Raw genomic sequence first — 17,231 nt, 5'->3', positions numbered from 1 at the left:
TGGAGTCTTATGAAAGGGATGAGGAGCCAAATAAGAATGCTGCGCATTTTGTAGATGGCAGTTTTAATAATCACAATGAACAGTTGGAGCCAAGAGTGAGCAGCAGCAGCTCCAAGTTGGCTACTTCAAGGTTTTCTCTCTATCTTAGGCTCCCCCAAATGAAAAGGAAAATCGTTTCTAATTTTTTAAACAAAGTAATTTTGCTTTTCACCTTCTCGATGTTGGCTTCTGAACTGTATTAGGTTTTCTGAGAAAGAAGATATGTTTGACTCTATAGCCCAGAATTCTGTCCCTTATGACTCTATTATTGAAGGTGGTAATTTTGAGACACTGAAATTTTGACTACCTTGTATCATTGCTGTTGAACCATTGTTGAATAATTTCTTTTTCTGTTGTTCTTTTGTTTAATTTCAAATTGAGTTGTATTAGATGACTATGCTTTTCAAAGGGAGCAACTTGAAAACTGGAATCTGGGTCCTGGATATGAAGTGGCAAGGGAGTGGGCCCAAGAACGGGTAGCTGATGCAACACATATGATAGATAATCTAAGCATATTCCACCTTCCTGTAGGTGTGAGGCCTTCAGAAGATTTGAAAGATTGTTTAAAAGTCTCATTCATGACAGAACAGAAGGAACCGGAATCTGTCAATGAAGTAAATGTATCAACAATAAATGAGGGAATCCCTTCTTGGAATGTAGTGACTGATGCAAGTTTGGAAGCAGTAAAGGGATTGGCATCTTCACTTTTGAAGGGAAAAGATGCTAATAAACCAAAGAAGCATGGAGTACTATCTGATCGAGCTGCTTCTATGCTGGTAATGATGCTTAATGGCTGTGAAATTTGTTGATGACTCATTCATTTATGTATTCCTGAAAATAAATTTGATGAATGTTCTGTAATTAGTCAATATTTCATGAGTCAAGGTATAAATTCTGTAGTTGACAATTTAACAAGAGATATTTCTCTATAAAATTTAACATTCATCATGCAATTGTCATTTTCTACCCTCTGATGGCATTGTGTACTTTCTTGGAGGGTTCCTTTATATGATTATCATTGTTCAGGTTTTATTTTGATTTGTTGATTTGTTTGAGGAGCCTATTTTATCCTTCTTCATTACAGTGGTCCTTCTAGTAAGTTTTTGTTGCAAAAAATGTTCTTTGGGCATTAGCTCAAAATTTAACGTGCCTTATTCTCCTTCTACTATTTAAAATTAGGCTTGAGTGGAGATTTGCTCACTACTTGCAGAAATATTAAAGCTTCATTTGAGAATATTTCTAATTTTACTTGAATATTAATTTCACATGGCTATCACCTGAATTTGGCTTTAGATTAAAAAGGAAGTTCAATTTTTCCTTATATTATCTATAATGTGTAGGATCTAGATCCTTCAGTTCAAGCTCCTAGTTATTGTTTGACTTAGAAGAGCATTCCGTACTTTGGACTACAATATAACTTTGGAAAAGAAATAACCCCCAAGACCTTGCTACCTATGGAATTGATTTAGTGCAAGGCAACTTCAAACCCCATAGAATACCAAATTCCAGAACAAAAACTAAATTCTCCTTTTGAAAGTATAATTCTATTGGGTTTTAACTTTTACATTGCAGCCATCTAATTATTTAAGATTTTCATTATTCTCTTGTATGCTTTCTCAATTTATTCTAATCTCAAATAATAAGGAATTTAGGGTGACTATATTTTATACACAGGAGGCAGAACGGGACTTGTCAAAAAAGTGGAATCCTGTTGTGGAAATGCAATACAGGGGAGGAAGATACAAGGGACGATGCCAAGGAGGTCTTCCTGAAGGAAAGGTGAGTTCTGAGTTTCTTCCAAATCATTTGTCTAGCTAGACTCTGGAATTTTAAGTTTTCTGTTTTTTTTTTCCTCCTCACTGCATGCTGGGAGAACAACTATATTAAAATTTACATTCAGGGGCGTCTTATTCTTGGAGATGGAAGTATATATGATGGTTCATGGCGCCATGGTAAGAGATCAGGGCCAGGTACCTTCTATTTCAAAAACGGAGACATGTTTCAAGGAACATGGAGGGATGATGTCATGCACGGCAAGGTTCGTTAGATTTTGATGTATACTTTCCAATGATGATTTGTTGAAGCTAAAGATGACGAAAGTGATTAGCATGTTAGATAAGAGATTGTGTGAGTTTTAGCAATAGTTACAGCGTAATATAGAAAATGATTTGATCCAACTTATCATTTCTAGAACCAGTAGCAATCTATCATGTCGATCTTGTATGGCAATTTATCTTGATTTCAACTGCTATAAAGTGTATGGGGGAATCATAGTACTTGATTACACACCAATCTTTGATGGTGTTTCGATGAAGTTGTACTGGATGGTAATTGTTGTTTATTTATTATCCAGGGTTGGTTTTATTTTCACACTGGTGATCGGTGGTTTGCAAACTTTTGGAAGGGAAAGGCCAATGGTGAGGGGAGGTTCTACAGTAAGTCTGGTGATGCCTTCTTTGGGAATTTCAAAGATGGTTGGCGTCATGGCCAGTTTCTTTGCATCGATGCTAACGGAACTAGGTATAAGTATTTAGTCTTACTGGTTTTGTTGCTTGTATTTGTACATGACTTCTATCTTATCACTTATTGGCATGTTGATCATCTTTCCTCAAAAAAAAATAAAAATAAAATCAAGGTTTAACAATTTATACTCAATACAACACCCCTTGGCGTGAAAAACAAGAATTTCAGTCTTGTGTTTTTAATTCAAACATATGTTGTGTTCAACTGTATTTTGGACAGGTATACTGAGATTTGGAAACAAGGTGTTCTTTTAGACATCAAACAGTTATACAGATGACCAAGCGGCATAAATATGGTACCCTAAATTCTGTTTACTGTGACTCTCGTAATCTTGTCTCTCGGTCTTACTTTTAGGTTTTGTTCTTGTTTTATTTTACTTAACCTATGTTGTATAGGTGTTAGTTGTTGGCAATGTTATATGTTTTCTTTTCTCTTTATGCTACTATATGTAAAGGGGAAGGGGATGATCAGGAGAAATTTGGTGCACTATTTTATTTTTTGTTTTAAAAATATTTTTCATATATCCATAAAAAAATATTTTTTTATTCTTAATATTTGAATTCCAAATTTTTGGTAAAAAAATAATTTTTCTTATTCTTTATTTTAAATGTGTTATGTGTGTGTGTATGTGTGTGATTTCCTGCACAATTCGTGCATGGGGGTGTACATCTGGCTTTTTATGCTTTGACAGATGCCGGGCTTCGGAATCCATGTTCGAGTAGGTAGGTATATGAATTAGATTGCGTTAGGTTTTCGACAACTACATAAAATTTAGACAAATCTTGGTGACATGGACCAAAGTTAATCTAGCATTTATAAAAGTTAATTATGGCTTTATTTCATTTGATATCCATGGACATTTACATATGGACATTTACATGTAGTCTTTATGTGAAGATATTTGAAAATTGGAAGATGTTTGAAAATTGTTAGATGATTTAATATATTTGACGAAATTATTTAACAAGTTTTAACTATCAACTTCACATAAAATCATCTCTATGAATTCCCACCATCAAATAATTATCTATTTTAATGATGTTACATCAAAAATTTAATGTATTTAAACAATACATTGGTTTTGCATTGTGTCAAATTATTAAAGTGAACAATTAATTAATACTAGGAGTATATATTTCTAAATAATACGTGATTTCTTATAATATGAAAGAATTTAAATCTTTTCAAAATGAGTCTCCGAAAGTTTGAAAAAACATTTTATTCATCTTTAAGTGGATTGCTAAAGTATTAAAAATAGAAGATTTTTCAAGAATTTTGCTGAAGAAGTTAAATGGTTAAGTTTTAATAATATTCGATCCACGAAAAACTTTAAAACCTCTATTTCCATTATCTTTAGAGAATTTAGCACTAATTAGTTAATTTAATAGTATCCTGCACGAAGGTGAATAATTTCTTAGGAGAAACATTAGGAGTCAACACTTTTAGAGAAAAAAAAATAGAGAATTTATCAGTATTAGTATATAAAAAATGTTAGTCGTGTAATACTTTTAATCTCGTAATTATATTCATCATAATATAGCCAGATATGTCTGATTTCATACTCGTATTGCTCCTTATCCATCAGTTTCTTAAGGTAGCGTTTGGTGGAGAGATAGAAACGAAAAGATTGAATTCCTTAAGGTAACATTTGGTGGAGAGATAGAGACGAAAAGACTGAGATTGAGAAACAGAGACTAAGAGATAGGGATTAAAATAAATCTTAGTATTCTATTTGATAAAAAATAGAAGACAGAAATTGAAACAAGAATGAAATTTTAATTTAATTTGCATAAAGGATAAAATTGAAATTAATTAATTAAAATGAGAGTATTTTAGGTATAAAATGTTATTAAAGTTTTATTCTCCACCTCTAAAAATTTTAGCCCTCTGCGTTCTCACTTTTTGGAAGTACTGAAATACTAAAATTATTTTCTTATGCGGCCCTTATACACCAGCTGTTCTGCGAGAAAGATTTATATTATAGTGTTGTCAATATTTATCGTGTAGTTCAAGAGTAATTATAACCATTCTTTTTAATTTTTGATGAATGACTTTTAATCCTTATAATAAAATGAAGAGTAATGCTACATGTATACCAAAATTAGTCACGTCACTAATATAAAATGTATGTTGGAATATAAATATATATTGAAAATAAATTAAACTGCACATGTATTTATACATAAATATATTGATGACTGATTTTAGTGGTTAATTTTAGTGTATAAATAGCATTTTTGTATAATGATATGGTTGTAATTGTTTTACAATATACGCATTAAAAATGTTTTTAGAGTATGCAAGATATATGGTTATTTTGCATCATGTTGAATTGAAAACTCATAATGGCGAGTTTCGAAATTTATCATGGAAGTTTTATGAACGAAGTATATGAAATAATAAAATCATGTGCGTTAATCAATAGTATAAAATTAAAGGTTAGAAGATTATATATGTTTTAGTTCATCTTTAAATGTATTTTACTAAATAGTGTGATATTTTTTGTTAATTAAACAAATTTTAGTTTTTTATTTATTATATTTTAGATTCATAGTTTAGATAATCAGCTTTAGAATTTAGAGTGTTTTATTTTTTTATTTTTAATAATTTGTATAAATTTTTGAAATATTGCACTCTTTATTGCACGTTTTATTTTTAATAATAATTTTTTTTTCAATAGTTAATTTTTTGAAATATTGCACTCCTTATTGAAGTACATTAGAACTAGCTATACGCATTAACTTTTTAACTTTTTAACTTTTTAAGTATTTATAAGAATTGTTCTTTCTATTTTGGTTTTTATGAAAGTGAAAACAGGAAATTGAATTGTGGAGAATTGGAGATCTAAACAACAAACTTTGAAAATTTTAGTGACAAAGAATTTAAAATTTTCAGAAGTAAAGCGAAAAGAAATCAAATATAGAGCCAAAAATACTATTTAACATAAAATTAAATAAATCTAATTAAATGTAGTTGAATTCTCATATTTCTTGCATGTTCATAAGTTTACTATTATTTTATTATATTCTTAGAAGTCTAGAACTCAATTAGTGATAGAGTAGTAAGGTCCGTTTGGAAAACTTTAAAAGTAGTTTTTTTGAGTTTTTGACTTATGAAAAGTAGTAGTATTAATGTCTTGTGCAATTTTTAAAATTAAATTGTGGCTTTCTAAAAAATTATTTAGGAGTTTATAGAGAAGTTAAAAAAAATGATTTCTCTCACAATACTACTACTTTTTACTATATTTTTATAAATTAAAAACCTTTAAAACTAAAAATTTAAATATAAAATAATTTATTTATAAACTACTTTTAATATAGTTATTTATTATTTAAATTATTTTTTTAAAAGAAAGTTAATTAAGTTGTTTACTCAAACTGTGCCTAAAAAATGTAATTTATTGTTGCGTATAAAACGAAAATTAAGATGAATCTAGTTTACGTTTAATGCAATAATAAAGTTGTCTGACATTTGAATCATAAATGCCAAAACCTAATTGAAAGTCCTGCATATTAACTACTACTACTACTACGGGATTTATTGTACCAAAAGACCATGACGAATTGACAATGCAAACCTTAATAGGATTCTCACTTCTAATTACGGGAAAATACAATTCGAAAGGCATTTCAAAGAATATACTATCATTTTTATCTATAAATATTTAGAATATTGATAAAATTATCCACAGAAAAACAAAATTAAACTTATCCATGTCCTTACCCTATAATTCAAACCTTGATAGAATTGGAGAAAATGTAGCTGTAAAAGAAGAATTTCAATTGAAAATTTTATCCAAACCTTTAAAAATTATACAAATTTTCAAAATTATCCCTCTTATTCTTTTTTCAAATTTTAACAAAAAAGAAAACCCCACCCCTCTCTACTAAATTCTTTTTATGTAATTTTAACATGGATAAAACAATTAAATCATTCAGGACTAAAAACATATTAATAAACCTTAAAAACTCCAAATCTTGAGGTTTTAGTGGATTTGATGTTAGAGTTTAACTAAAAAAATTAATGAAGAAATAAAAAAAAATCATTCAGTTCTATTTTTAATTTATATGTTATGTATTTATTAAAAAAATAAAAAAAAATAATAATAATTTTGATATCTGAGTCTAGTTTTGAACTTTGTTGCTTCAATGAAGAAAACATATATAGTTAAACATAAGGAATTCAATTAACTTTTATACATAATTCTTAGAAGAGTGTGATTAAATTCAGTGTTATACTTATTGGTTTATTTCGAACAAAAGAACTTAAATCAAATATACTAATATACCACAATTGAATTTAATTAAGGATTGAAATTAAATTCAAATAACAAAAGCACTGGAATCATAGTATTTAACATTTTTTAAAATAGCTACAAAACAAAAGTTTACTAACGAATGCAGGTAATATAATGAACATCTTTTTATGTCTATACTAACATTTTTTTTATTGACAAAACAAAAGTATTAGGCTCTTTATGATAGCTAATGCACTAACTCCTATCTTTTTCTAATGAAAAGTTTTATCGTTAAAACACCTTTATGGAAAACCTGCATGTTGCTCTTGGTGCAATTGTTAAGAAGATTAATATATAAAATTTTTTGTAGAAAAAATAAAAGTTTGAAGTTTCAAATTAGATATATAAAAATAGAACCTTTGTATTTTTTTCTAAAGACACTTATCACCAAAATTCTAATAAAAATAGAACCTTTATCAAAATAAATAAATAGATCCTAAATAATGTAAACGAGAGCTAAAAGAAAGTTTAATTTCTAAACAGCCTTAAAGATGTATATGTTTCCTTGAGACTAAAATTGAGATTAGAGAATTAAGACTGAATATTGTATTTAGTGATCAAAATTAAAATTAAAATTTTAGTTTTAAATAATATTTTTTTTAAAAATATTTTTATTTAATTTTTTAAATTTTAAATCTACATCTTAATTTTTATATTTATCTTAAAATAAATATGATAACGAAACATAACTCTGATAATTACATTTTACTACAAACACAATAAAAAAAATTAGTCTCTCAGTATCTGTATCCCAATATGTCTCGATCTCAACCTCCTTTCCAACCCTGTCTAACAAAAACCTAGTCAGTAAGTCCCGATATCTTTTCTTCGAAACACATTTTTAGTTGGTTTCCTGGTAAATATTATCCCTCCAGGAGCGCCAGGGTTTAAAGGCCAATTCAATTTGGCCTAAACGATTGACTGCATCATTAACATCAAGATTGGTAAGTAGTAACTAGGGTTGGTAATGGATAGGGTAGGGAAGGGTTTGGAGCCAACTCTAATTCTATTCGCGAATTCTGATTTTTATATAAATTTAACTCTACTCTATCTGCAGGTTGAGAATATCTCAACCCTATCCCTATCCACTCTTAATCTGCGGGTAGTCGACCCTAACCACGGGTTACAAAAAAGATGTAACATTATTATATAACTTGATGATAATTTAAAATAGAACTGATTTTTATGTAAAAAAAATATTATTAAATTATCAATTAATGATCTTTTTTTAATGACTAAGGCTTGTTTGGGTGAGTTTCTAAGAAAAGATCTTTTTTCGAGTTATCTTTTTTTTTTTTTAAATCTCATGGAAAAGTAAAAGTAATTTTATGTTTGAATATCTCATGTAAAAATATCTTTTTATTTATCAATTATGTTTGGGTATAACAATATAAAAGTACTTTTTTATTTATTTATTATATGAAAAATATCTTTTTTTTAAGAAAAAAAGATATTTTTTATTTGTTTTAGTAAGAAAGATGTAAATTACAGCTTCTCAAAAAAGATGTTTTTTTTAATTTTTTTAGTGTTTTTACTTTTACTACTAGAAATTTGTCAAACACGCTAAAAAATAAAAAAGATCATTTTTTATTGAAAAAAAGATCTCTTTTTTATCAAGATAATGACCCCAAACAAGCACTAAGGATCTTTTGGGGAATGGATCTCTTAATTGTTAAAAAAAATTGAGAGTGTAAAGTGTGATCTCTAGCTCTTCATTACTCTCTCTTTTATATTTGTTTTTTGTCTCACTTATAAAATTAATTGTAGGAGATCACACTTTACGGGAGTGGATCCTCTCCAGTGGAAAAAAAACCGGATGGTGTCCAGTGTAAGATCTCACTCTTCATTGCTCTCTCTCTCCTATTTAATTTTGGTCCCACTTATAGAATAAAAAGTGAGAGATAACACTTTATTCTCTCAAGTGTTAAAAAAAATGGAGAGGATCTATTTTTCACACTTTACTCCTTCAATTGTTAAAAAAAATTAAGTGGATCCATTTCCAAATCTTTTACATTTAGTGAGAGATCTTTGGTTAACATCCAGTTGAAATATATTTTTATATAAATATATAATGTATACATATATAAGGTGCGGGAGGAGTGGATCCTCTTTAGTGGAAAAAAAACTGGATGGTATCCAGTGTAGGATCTCACCCTTCATTGCTCTCTCTCTCCTATTTAATTTTGGTCCCACTTATAAAATTAAAGGTGAAAAATCACACTTTATTCTCTCAAATGTTAAAAAAAATAGAGAGGATCCATTTCCATATGCGAGTTGGTCACATAGAGTTGAGTTTAACCCGCACGCTACCCTACCCGACCCACATGAGAACCCTACCCACATCCTACCGGACCGGATGAGATCGGATTGGATACCTGCGGGTAGGGTACATATTGCCACCCTTAGTAGTAACTAGAGTTACAAAGCAAAGGAACGGAAGCAAGGGAAAAGGTTCAAGGCAGATGGGAGAAGAAAACGGAGGGAAGGGGGAAAACACGGGAATCTATAACCGACATCATCTTCTCCAACTCTAATATGGCCCCCTAGACTTTCTCATTTCCAATTTCTCACAATAAGTGTGTGATTTTTCAAAAAGTAAAAAAGACACTTGATTTAAAAAGAAGAAAGTAGTTTGAGAATTAGAGGTCGCTTGGGTTTCTCGGAGATAGGGGAAACTAGTTAAACACGTGCACAACATTGCGTTAAGCACAGAAATTTCCCACCTGGAAACACGTCAAATCAATGAATTGAACAGCATGTTACAACTTTCATATTGCCTATATGCTTTTTAGTTGGAGTGATACTTCACTTAAAGAGTTTTAGCAAAACTGATTTTTCCTAATCATACCTATATCTAACCTTTAATCCTTGAGAACTCTGAACTTCCACCTGTACACGTGAGAAATGTAACGCATGCAATCGAACTGATGCACTTCAACCTTGAACATTCTTCTCTGGTGTACCATTGAGTTTGAAGATAGCTTCAATGCTGAGGAGAAATTTTACACCAGTAAGAGCACATTAAAGAAAGGAAAAGAGACAAAGACTAGTTCCAGAATAGTAAGCTGAAGACAAGGTAAGGTTATGAATAGAAAGGCTTGAGTATACGGCCAACCTGCATTTCTGAGGAGCCCTCCAGGAAACAACCGACAATCTCTTCAAACTTGGAGGCAAAGACAAATAATGTTTCCAATCCTGAAGCATAATTCTGAGATCGTAAAGCTTGTTTTCCATACCAATGCAACAATTTGCGTGCATTGTACAAACTTGATTTAGATCCCTACTTGGTTCACAAAGGCCACCAAAATTAGTTGTATCCAAGAATTTCATCTTTAGTCCGATATCAGAAATGAATGGGTGAACTTTGATGAAATTGAGGACATCTTGGTCATGGTATCCAGGATAGGTTGTCCGTGACGAGTACCAGAATTTGTAAAACTCTATTGACCTATTATTGGACCTTACAAAGTTGAACCCTCCATTGGGTCTGTTCTGTACATCATCGAAGGTACCTGTGAAATGATCACATGCTACCTGGAAGTCTGCATCAAGGTGAAACCTTGGGAAAGGGTCTCTAAACCACATGACATCAACGTCCTGTAAGAGGAACACAAGTATCTAATTTAGACACCTTAGAAATGTATATACATAGGTTTAGAAAACATCAAATGCATACTGGATCTTTTCTGTCATGTCTTGAATTGAGAAAAAATTAGAAGGCAGGAAGATATAACATACTAAAAACCATGAATGCACTTTGTTGCAGAAAACTATGTACTGATATACTTTCTTCTATCAGTTGGGTTCTAATTTGGTAAACTCAAAGGACTTTTGATAAAGCATAATATTATTGTTACATCTAATAATATTATTGATTCAATAAAGTTAGATGCAGGTATATATTTTCAGAAAACATAAATATTTGTTGCATCTTTAACTGTGATGTCTGGAGCTGCAAAAAAATTAGAAGGTGGGAAAAGGGAAATTGCCATTCTAAAATTCTTCATATCATTAGTAACTGAGGAAGAGTACTGCTGCAAGATGATTTACATGGAAAAAATGAACTCCTAGTTTGTGCATAACCACCATTTTAAAATGTTATAATTCCCTATCAAACTAAATAGAGAAAATTGCAGCATACTTGTACCTAGCCTAAAAGATCAATACAACAATATGCATTTGTATTTCTGCAATCAATGTATTATTTACTTGAAAAAATGCCAACCTAACTCATAAAAAGGTTCCAAATTCAACTAATAAATAACCATTCCAGATTCCATCATTCATGTAACAAAGAAACCTCCCCATTGAGCATTAGTTTTTGTCTTTTGAAGAAAACCAATTGCAAAATTGATGAGCATCACAACTCCGGGAAAATTTTTACGTCTGTTAGGATTTAAGCCAAGCAATCTTGAGCGTGAAGATGTTAGTGATAGGATATAAAAGTTACCGTGAACACAAAATTGTACCCCATTTCAAGAACAGAGCGGAGAAAATCGATCCTTCTCCACATCATCTTCAGGTATGTAGGAGTCATAAAGAATGCTTCTTCATGAAAGTCAGCTTCGGTATCAAGAGAAAAGCAATGGGAGTGTATAGCTTGACAGCGTGCAAACGCCTTTTGATCCAATGCAATGATAACCAAATGGTTTAAAAGCCTACGGGTACGGTCTCCTATTTTAAAGCTCTCAAGGAAAAGATCAACGAGTGAATTTGGAGCTGCCCATGCTTCATTTAACGTGGTCAAGATAACCGTTTTGTCCTTCATTGCCGCATCATTGAGGATCTTTCCAAGTGGATATTCATTCTTTGTCTGCAGAAGAATCAATTCAAAATTAATGAAGAACACGGTTACCGTTCCATGGAAAAGTTGGCATAAATAAACAACCATAAGTACTAATGAAACTAAATTAGTACTCCAATAGGAGATTCAGTTTAACATTTTCATGGTAGGACTCTCTTTGATCGCAATACAAAGGTATAAAAAAACGTAAAAACACCGACACTGCTAGCAGAGAGCAATGTATCCACATTTTTGCTACACTCACCGAAAATTCACCATTATCAACGAATCAACAAATTAAAGGCAACTAGAATTTAATATCATTAAACCACCAATCAACATATAATGTTTCTAGATTATGTTAATGGCGACAATTTTTTCTTCAATTTTCCAGTATAAATAATATAAACATTGCATGAGGAATACGTGCAGAACTTACCAGCTCAAGGCAAACTTGGTGAACCAGAATATCAATTTACTTCCTTAGACTACTAAACATCCTGCTATTCAACATGCAGAGCTTCTTTCTTTCGTTTATTTTCTTTTCCTTTTTTTTCCGCTTTCAACATACAGATATTTCTATACATGTACAGTATCTAATTCTCCAACATTGAACATTCCTAAAACATTTTTTCCCTAATACTTTCGAAAATATCCAATCGAACAAAATCATTTATCCGATTGCTGCTGTACTTCATTATTTCTGCTTTCAAAATTCCTCACTCAGATTGCTAAAGAACTTGCAAATATAACAAGTACCGATCCTTTAATAACACATATTTAGTCGAAAATAATACAAGCTACTCAGGATAAATTTTCGCAAATCAACGCCGTCTCATTCTATATTTCAAGGTAAAATACAATTTAAAAAACACAATGTCCAGAATATTTGATGAAAATTCTCAAGTCAAGTACAGATAAAATTGAATTTAAATCAGTTGGAATTGAGGAAGCTCAATGCGCATAGGCATATCAACAAACACGAGCCAGCACAGCGCAACTACGCACTTTCAATTTTCAAATACGTCCACAGTAGAAATTAAAGTTCACATTGCTTTAAATAAGGCAAACAACGCAATAAAAGATTACAAACGCTGTAAATGCAAGAGAACATAGAAACCGTGAGTAACACAAAGCAGAAAACTTAAAGGAACTTACCGCCACGGGATCCGTGGACGCCGACGGAAAAATGCTCGGAAAACTAGACAGAGGATAAGAGGAGAAGAAATGGTAGGATTCGACATCTCTGATGAGAACCAAGCATGAGAGAGAAACAGTGGCGAAGAGGAGCGCAACGGCGAGTGCTCGCCGGAGGTGGAGGACTTTAGCCTCCGGCCACATTTCGGCGGCGGAATCACCGACAGCGAAGAGGCGCGTCGTTGCCGTTGGAAACAGTCTCCGGCGAGAATGAAGATGTCGTAGCTGACGTCATCATCGCGTTCGGTGGAGAGAGAGAGAAAGAAAGAAACAGAGAGGAGTTAGAGTTCTAAGAGTGCATGGAAATGAAAACGAATGAAAATGGAAGAAGCTAAGCTAAAGATAGTAACAATAGTGATGAAAGAAGTGTGCAAGTTGAAAAATCGAGATTCGAGGCAAATCTGTTACGAACGCGGAACGCATACTCTCACGTTCCTGCTGTGTGATGTGACGTGAGTAGTGTGAGAAACTGAGGTGAGGTTTGATGCTCTCAATTTGTTACCATTTTTAACTGCCTGCCGACGTGGAATTTTCTCCCTTCTAAATAAAAATTGACTTAATCTAAACTTTGTGCAGCTTTGAATTCGATTGTGGAGACTAGAGAGTTTTCATTTCACCACCAAAATATAATAAGAATATAGAATATTTTTCCTGTTTACGTAATGTTTGTCCTTACTGCTTTAATCCTTACTCGGTTGTGTTAGCTGATGAGTCAATCCAGGGGGCGATAAAAGAAGATGACGGCCGACGCAATGACGTAATACCCAATCTGAATAATCTTCGGTTTCAAAGGAGGTTTGGTCCTCCACCAAAAAAGGTGATTTCTCCGTCCTCAATATGAGGGGTTTATTTTTCATTTTTTGTTTTTCATATTGGAGTGGTAATGATATTTAAAAAAAAAATATAGGTATAGAATGAAAATATTAAGTAATGTGAACGATAGATATATTAGATGTTTATTTCACTAGTGTACAGATGATTATTTTAATATTAAGATTTAAATGGATAATTTAGAGGTGTAGTATGTTTTTATTTGATTGATAATTGTTTATGTTGTTCTAAATGGTCATTGTTTACCTAATATTTCCCTTTTTTAAAATATAAACTATTGAGGTGTTATTCTCAAATGTAAAATCGATTAATTAGAGAAGTAAAAATTAAACCGTTTAATTTGTTAAAAGTACACAATTTGGAGCCTTCCACAATTTTAAAAAATACAAAAAATTATAATATTACGATATATCATTACTTTTATTTTCATAAAAAAATATTTTTTCTTTTAATGATAGTTAAGTACTTCAATCAAGGTGATTTTTCTCTAACAAAAAAATTATGTCCTTTTTGTGTCACGTTTGGATTGGGCTTAATTTGATAAATTTAATTGAATTATATTAGATTTTATTATGGTTGTGTTATATTTTTTTAAAAAAAATCAAGTTTAACATCCAGGAATACCTACGAACATTCGCTTCTTGTGTGATGAAAAATAAATAGAAATATGTGATAAAAATATAATAGAGGCAACAAACATTTTACTACACGGGAATAGAGAAGGAAGAGAAATTTCGGGTCAAAAGAAACTCATTTTCATTTCTATTGTGCTAAAAATATGGAATAAATGGTCGATGTAAAAAAGAATTCAATGGTTAAAGTCGAAGATCATATATGCATGAAGCACACCATAGTTGAAGAAAATAAGAATATGTTAGATTTGATGGTCAAGTTACTTTATGTTAGCTGCGCAAGTTCACTTGAAGTTCAAGATTACTTGGGGTCCGAGTTTGTTTGAGGTCTAAGACTACTTGAAGTTGAAGTTTATGTCAGTTAATTTAGAATTTTTTCTCTATAAATATGATTAGTAATTCCAATAAGTTAGGGGAGCTTTTATTCATTCACACACTCACTCACTCTAAAAATTTCTAATCACACCAATGCTGGAAACAAGAGTCACAAATCCATGTAAGTATTAGGAGACTCCATTTTTATTTCAGCCATTTTCATTTCTGTGTTTTTCTTTTCTGTTATTTAAATTCTGTCATTTTCATTCAAGCACTTGTCAATTTCTGCACATCTTAATATAAGTCTTGCAATTTTTATTTGTTTATTTTTTGCACTTGTTCTTTCTTACTTCTACCTTTCATAATTACTTTTGTTTTTACACTTTTATTGGGCATGATCTCTAAATCTTAAGAGCAACCTACAAAAAGGAGTTGTATCTGCTCTTCGAATTGAGATCTTGATACAACCTTGTAGGGGTGTAATCGGTTCGATTTGATTCGGTTTTGGACTGAAAACCAACCGAACCGACCTGTTCAGTTCTCTGATGACATCAACCGTTCGGTTTGCTATTTGTGACACAATCAAACTGAACCAGACCAACAGCAGTTTGGTTCGGTCAATTTTTTTCGAATTTTTTAAAGATAATAAACAGAATTTAAATTATCATAAAATAAAGTTTAAAACAGTCAATAAACTAAAATAACAAGAGTACATCACATCCGAATTCAATACCATTTCAACTTGTCCCAACAATTAAATATAAAAACAAAGACAATTAGAAATGTCTAACAAACAACAAAACAAATAAACTTTAAAACTAAATAAAATCCAAAACAGCCACCATGCTTAATCTGAATCCACACCAGATTCATCATCGTCTTCTCCGATTGGTGCAATTTCTACAAAAACAAAACAAAGAAATCAATATAGATTATAAATTATAAACATAAGCTATGAAAGAAACTTTAAATTTCTATTTTGCATACCTAATTCAAGTTTCTCAAACTCCTCAATAAGTTCCTCAAAATCAGTTGTTATTGGAGAAGCACGAAGCCAGATTTGTATGAAAATCAATGCCTGACTTTGGAGTTAAAGAATTCCTGTAGTTGTTAAGCACTCTTCCACCAATGCTAAAAGCCGATTCTGAAGCAACAGTCAAGACCGGCATTGCTAAGACATCTCTAGCTATTTGGGATAAGATAGGATACTTGTTGGAATTCACCTTCCACCAATTCAATATGTCAAGAGTATTTTGATCACGAGACTTCTCTAAACCATCCATCAAATACAAATCCATCTTATTCTTGTTGATGATCTCATAAAAATGCACCTCCTTGAAAAAATTACCAGCCATGTCGCCATTAGGTACTCCCACATCTGATGCACCATCTGTTATTGCTAAAATATAAAATCTACCTCCATTATTTGCATTCACATATCACTCAAACATCTTGGAGAAGGTATCTTTCACTTTTGCACCCAAAAAATCAGCATCTTCTTTATCATACATCTTTTTAAAGTTAAAGTTCACAAACTTCAACTTGTATCTATGATCAAGAACCACAGCAACAAAAATCATCATATTGATATTTTTATGTTATTCAGTACTTGTCATACTTAAGCTTTATCCTCTCAGCCATACTCCCAAATAATAGATCTCGACTACCACAAGAAGTTTTGAACACTCGCAAAATCTTACAAAACTCATGAAAATATTGAGAAAAAGTCACAAGCAAACTACCAGACACACTCTTTGTAACATCATGAAAAAATTTCAAGAATTCCATAAAGGGTTTGCATAGTCCCAATCAAGATTCCTTTGAATACCACCTTGCATTAGAGAATATTCTGTATCTCTCTCCCCTAATCTCTTGAACGCCTTTTAAAACTTCAAACCACTTTCAAGCATAGTGTATATAGAGTTCCATCTAGTGGGAACATCAAGTTAAACAATACATTTGTCTTGTATCCTAGCTTCCTTAATAAAATTTTTTGAATCTATCATGTGACTAGGTGAAGCACGCACATATCTAATAGCATTTCTTATTTTGCTAATAGATTCATGCATCTCTTTCAATCCATCATTAATAACAAGATTAAGAATATGTGTACAACACTTAACATGCAAATGCTCTTATTTCAAAGGATGTAAATTCCAATAATCCATTCTAGTTCTTAGATAAGATATTACACTATCATTAGAACTAGTATTATCAACCATAATTATGAACACTCTAGATATCCCCTATCCCAAAAGACATCTCTCAATTTTTTTACCAATTGTTTTTCTTTTGTGGTTTTTAATAAGACAAAAATTGATAATCCTCTTTTGCAATTTTCAATCATGATCAATGTAATGAGCAGTGAGACACATATAATTTAAATTTTGCACAGAAGTCCAACAATCAGTAGTTAAACAAACAAATTGATTTTGTTGTTTGAACACAGTTTTCAACCTATTGTTCTCACTAATATAAAGATTCCAACAATCCTTAGCAACAGTAATCCTTTCCAGAAGTGGAAACTTAGGTTGCACAATATTCATATAGAATCTGAATCCCTCTCTCTCAACAAACTTGAACGGTATCTCATCAACAATTATCATCCTAGCGA

General features: G+C 31.3%; 2 protein-coding genes across 3 annotated transcripts in view; one reads left to right on the top strand and one right to left on the bottom strand.

The window, feature by feature from the left end:
• LOC107618192 (protein ACCUMULATION AND REPLICATION OF CHLOROPLASTS 3) overlaps positions 1–3,114 on the top strand; it is a gene marked incomplete in the record, with an annotated part of 9,291 nt that extends 6,177 nt beyond the window's left edge. Inside the window, 7 exon segments of the mRNA XM_016320180.2 lie at positions 1–130; positions 243–313; positions 430–815; positions 1,714–1,818; positions 1,940–2,077; positions 2,393–2,559; positions 2,782–3,114. Of these exon segments, the coding sequence (XP_016175666.1) occupies positions 1–130; positions 243–313; positions 430–815; positions 1,714–1,818; positions 1,940–2,077; positions 2,393–2,559; positions 2,782–2,839 (1,055 nt within the window).
• Positions 9,441–13,583, bottom strand: LOC107619787 (uncharacterized protein At4g15970). 2 transcript variants are annotated; one of them, XM_021110994.1, is made up of 5 exons: positions 13,342–13,583; positions 12,801–13,064; positions 11,310–11,672; positions 9,975–10,456; positions 9,441–9,848 (listed from the first exon to the last, which is right to left on the bottom strand). In XM_021110994.1, the coding sequence occupies exons 1-5, from the start codon at positions 13,342–13,344 to the stop codon at positions 9,794–9,796; spliced, it is 1,167 nt and encodes a 388-aa protein (XP_020966653.1). In that variant the 5' UTR covers positions 13,345–13,583; the 3' UTR covers positions 9,441–9,793. The 2 variants fall into 2 exon arrangements, with proteins under 2 accessions (XP_020966653.1, XP_016177557.1); XM_016322071.2 differs by lacking the exon at positions 13,342–13,583 and adding an exon at positions 13,190–13,335.

The sequence above is a fragment of the Arachis ipaensis genome, chromosome B09 (assembly GCF_000816755.2).
Source record: "Arachis ipaensis cultivar K30076 chromosome B09, Araip1.1, whole genome shotgun sequence".
Lineage (NCBI taxonomy): Eukaryota > Viridiplantae > Streptophyta > Magnoliopsida > Fabales > Fabaceae > Arachis > Arachis ipaensis.
The sequence above is the reverse complement of the archived record's forward strand: the minus strand, read 5'-3'. Positions and strand labels throughout refer to the sequence as shown.

What these genes read in the sequence shown, in the direction of transcription:
- LOC107619787 (XM_021110994.1), bottom strand. An exon ending in GGTACAATTTTGTGTTCACG is followed by an intron (nt 10,457 to 11,309) that starts GTAACTTTTATA and finishes TTCCTCTTACAG; the next exon opens with GACGTTGATGTCATGTGGTT. An exon ending in AGGGCTCCTCAGAAATGCAG is followed by an intron (nt 9,849 to 9,974) that starts GTTGGCCGTATA and finishes ATTTCTCCTCAG; the next exon opens with CATTGAAGCTATCTTCAAAC.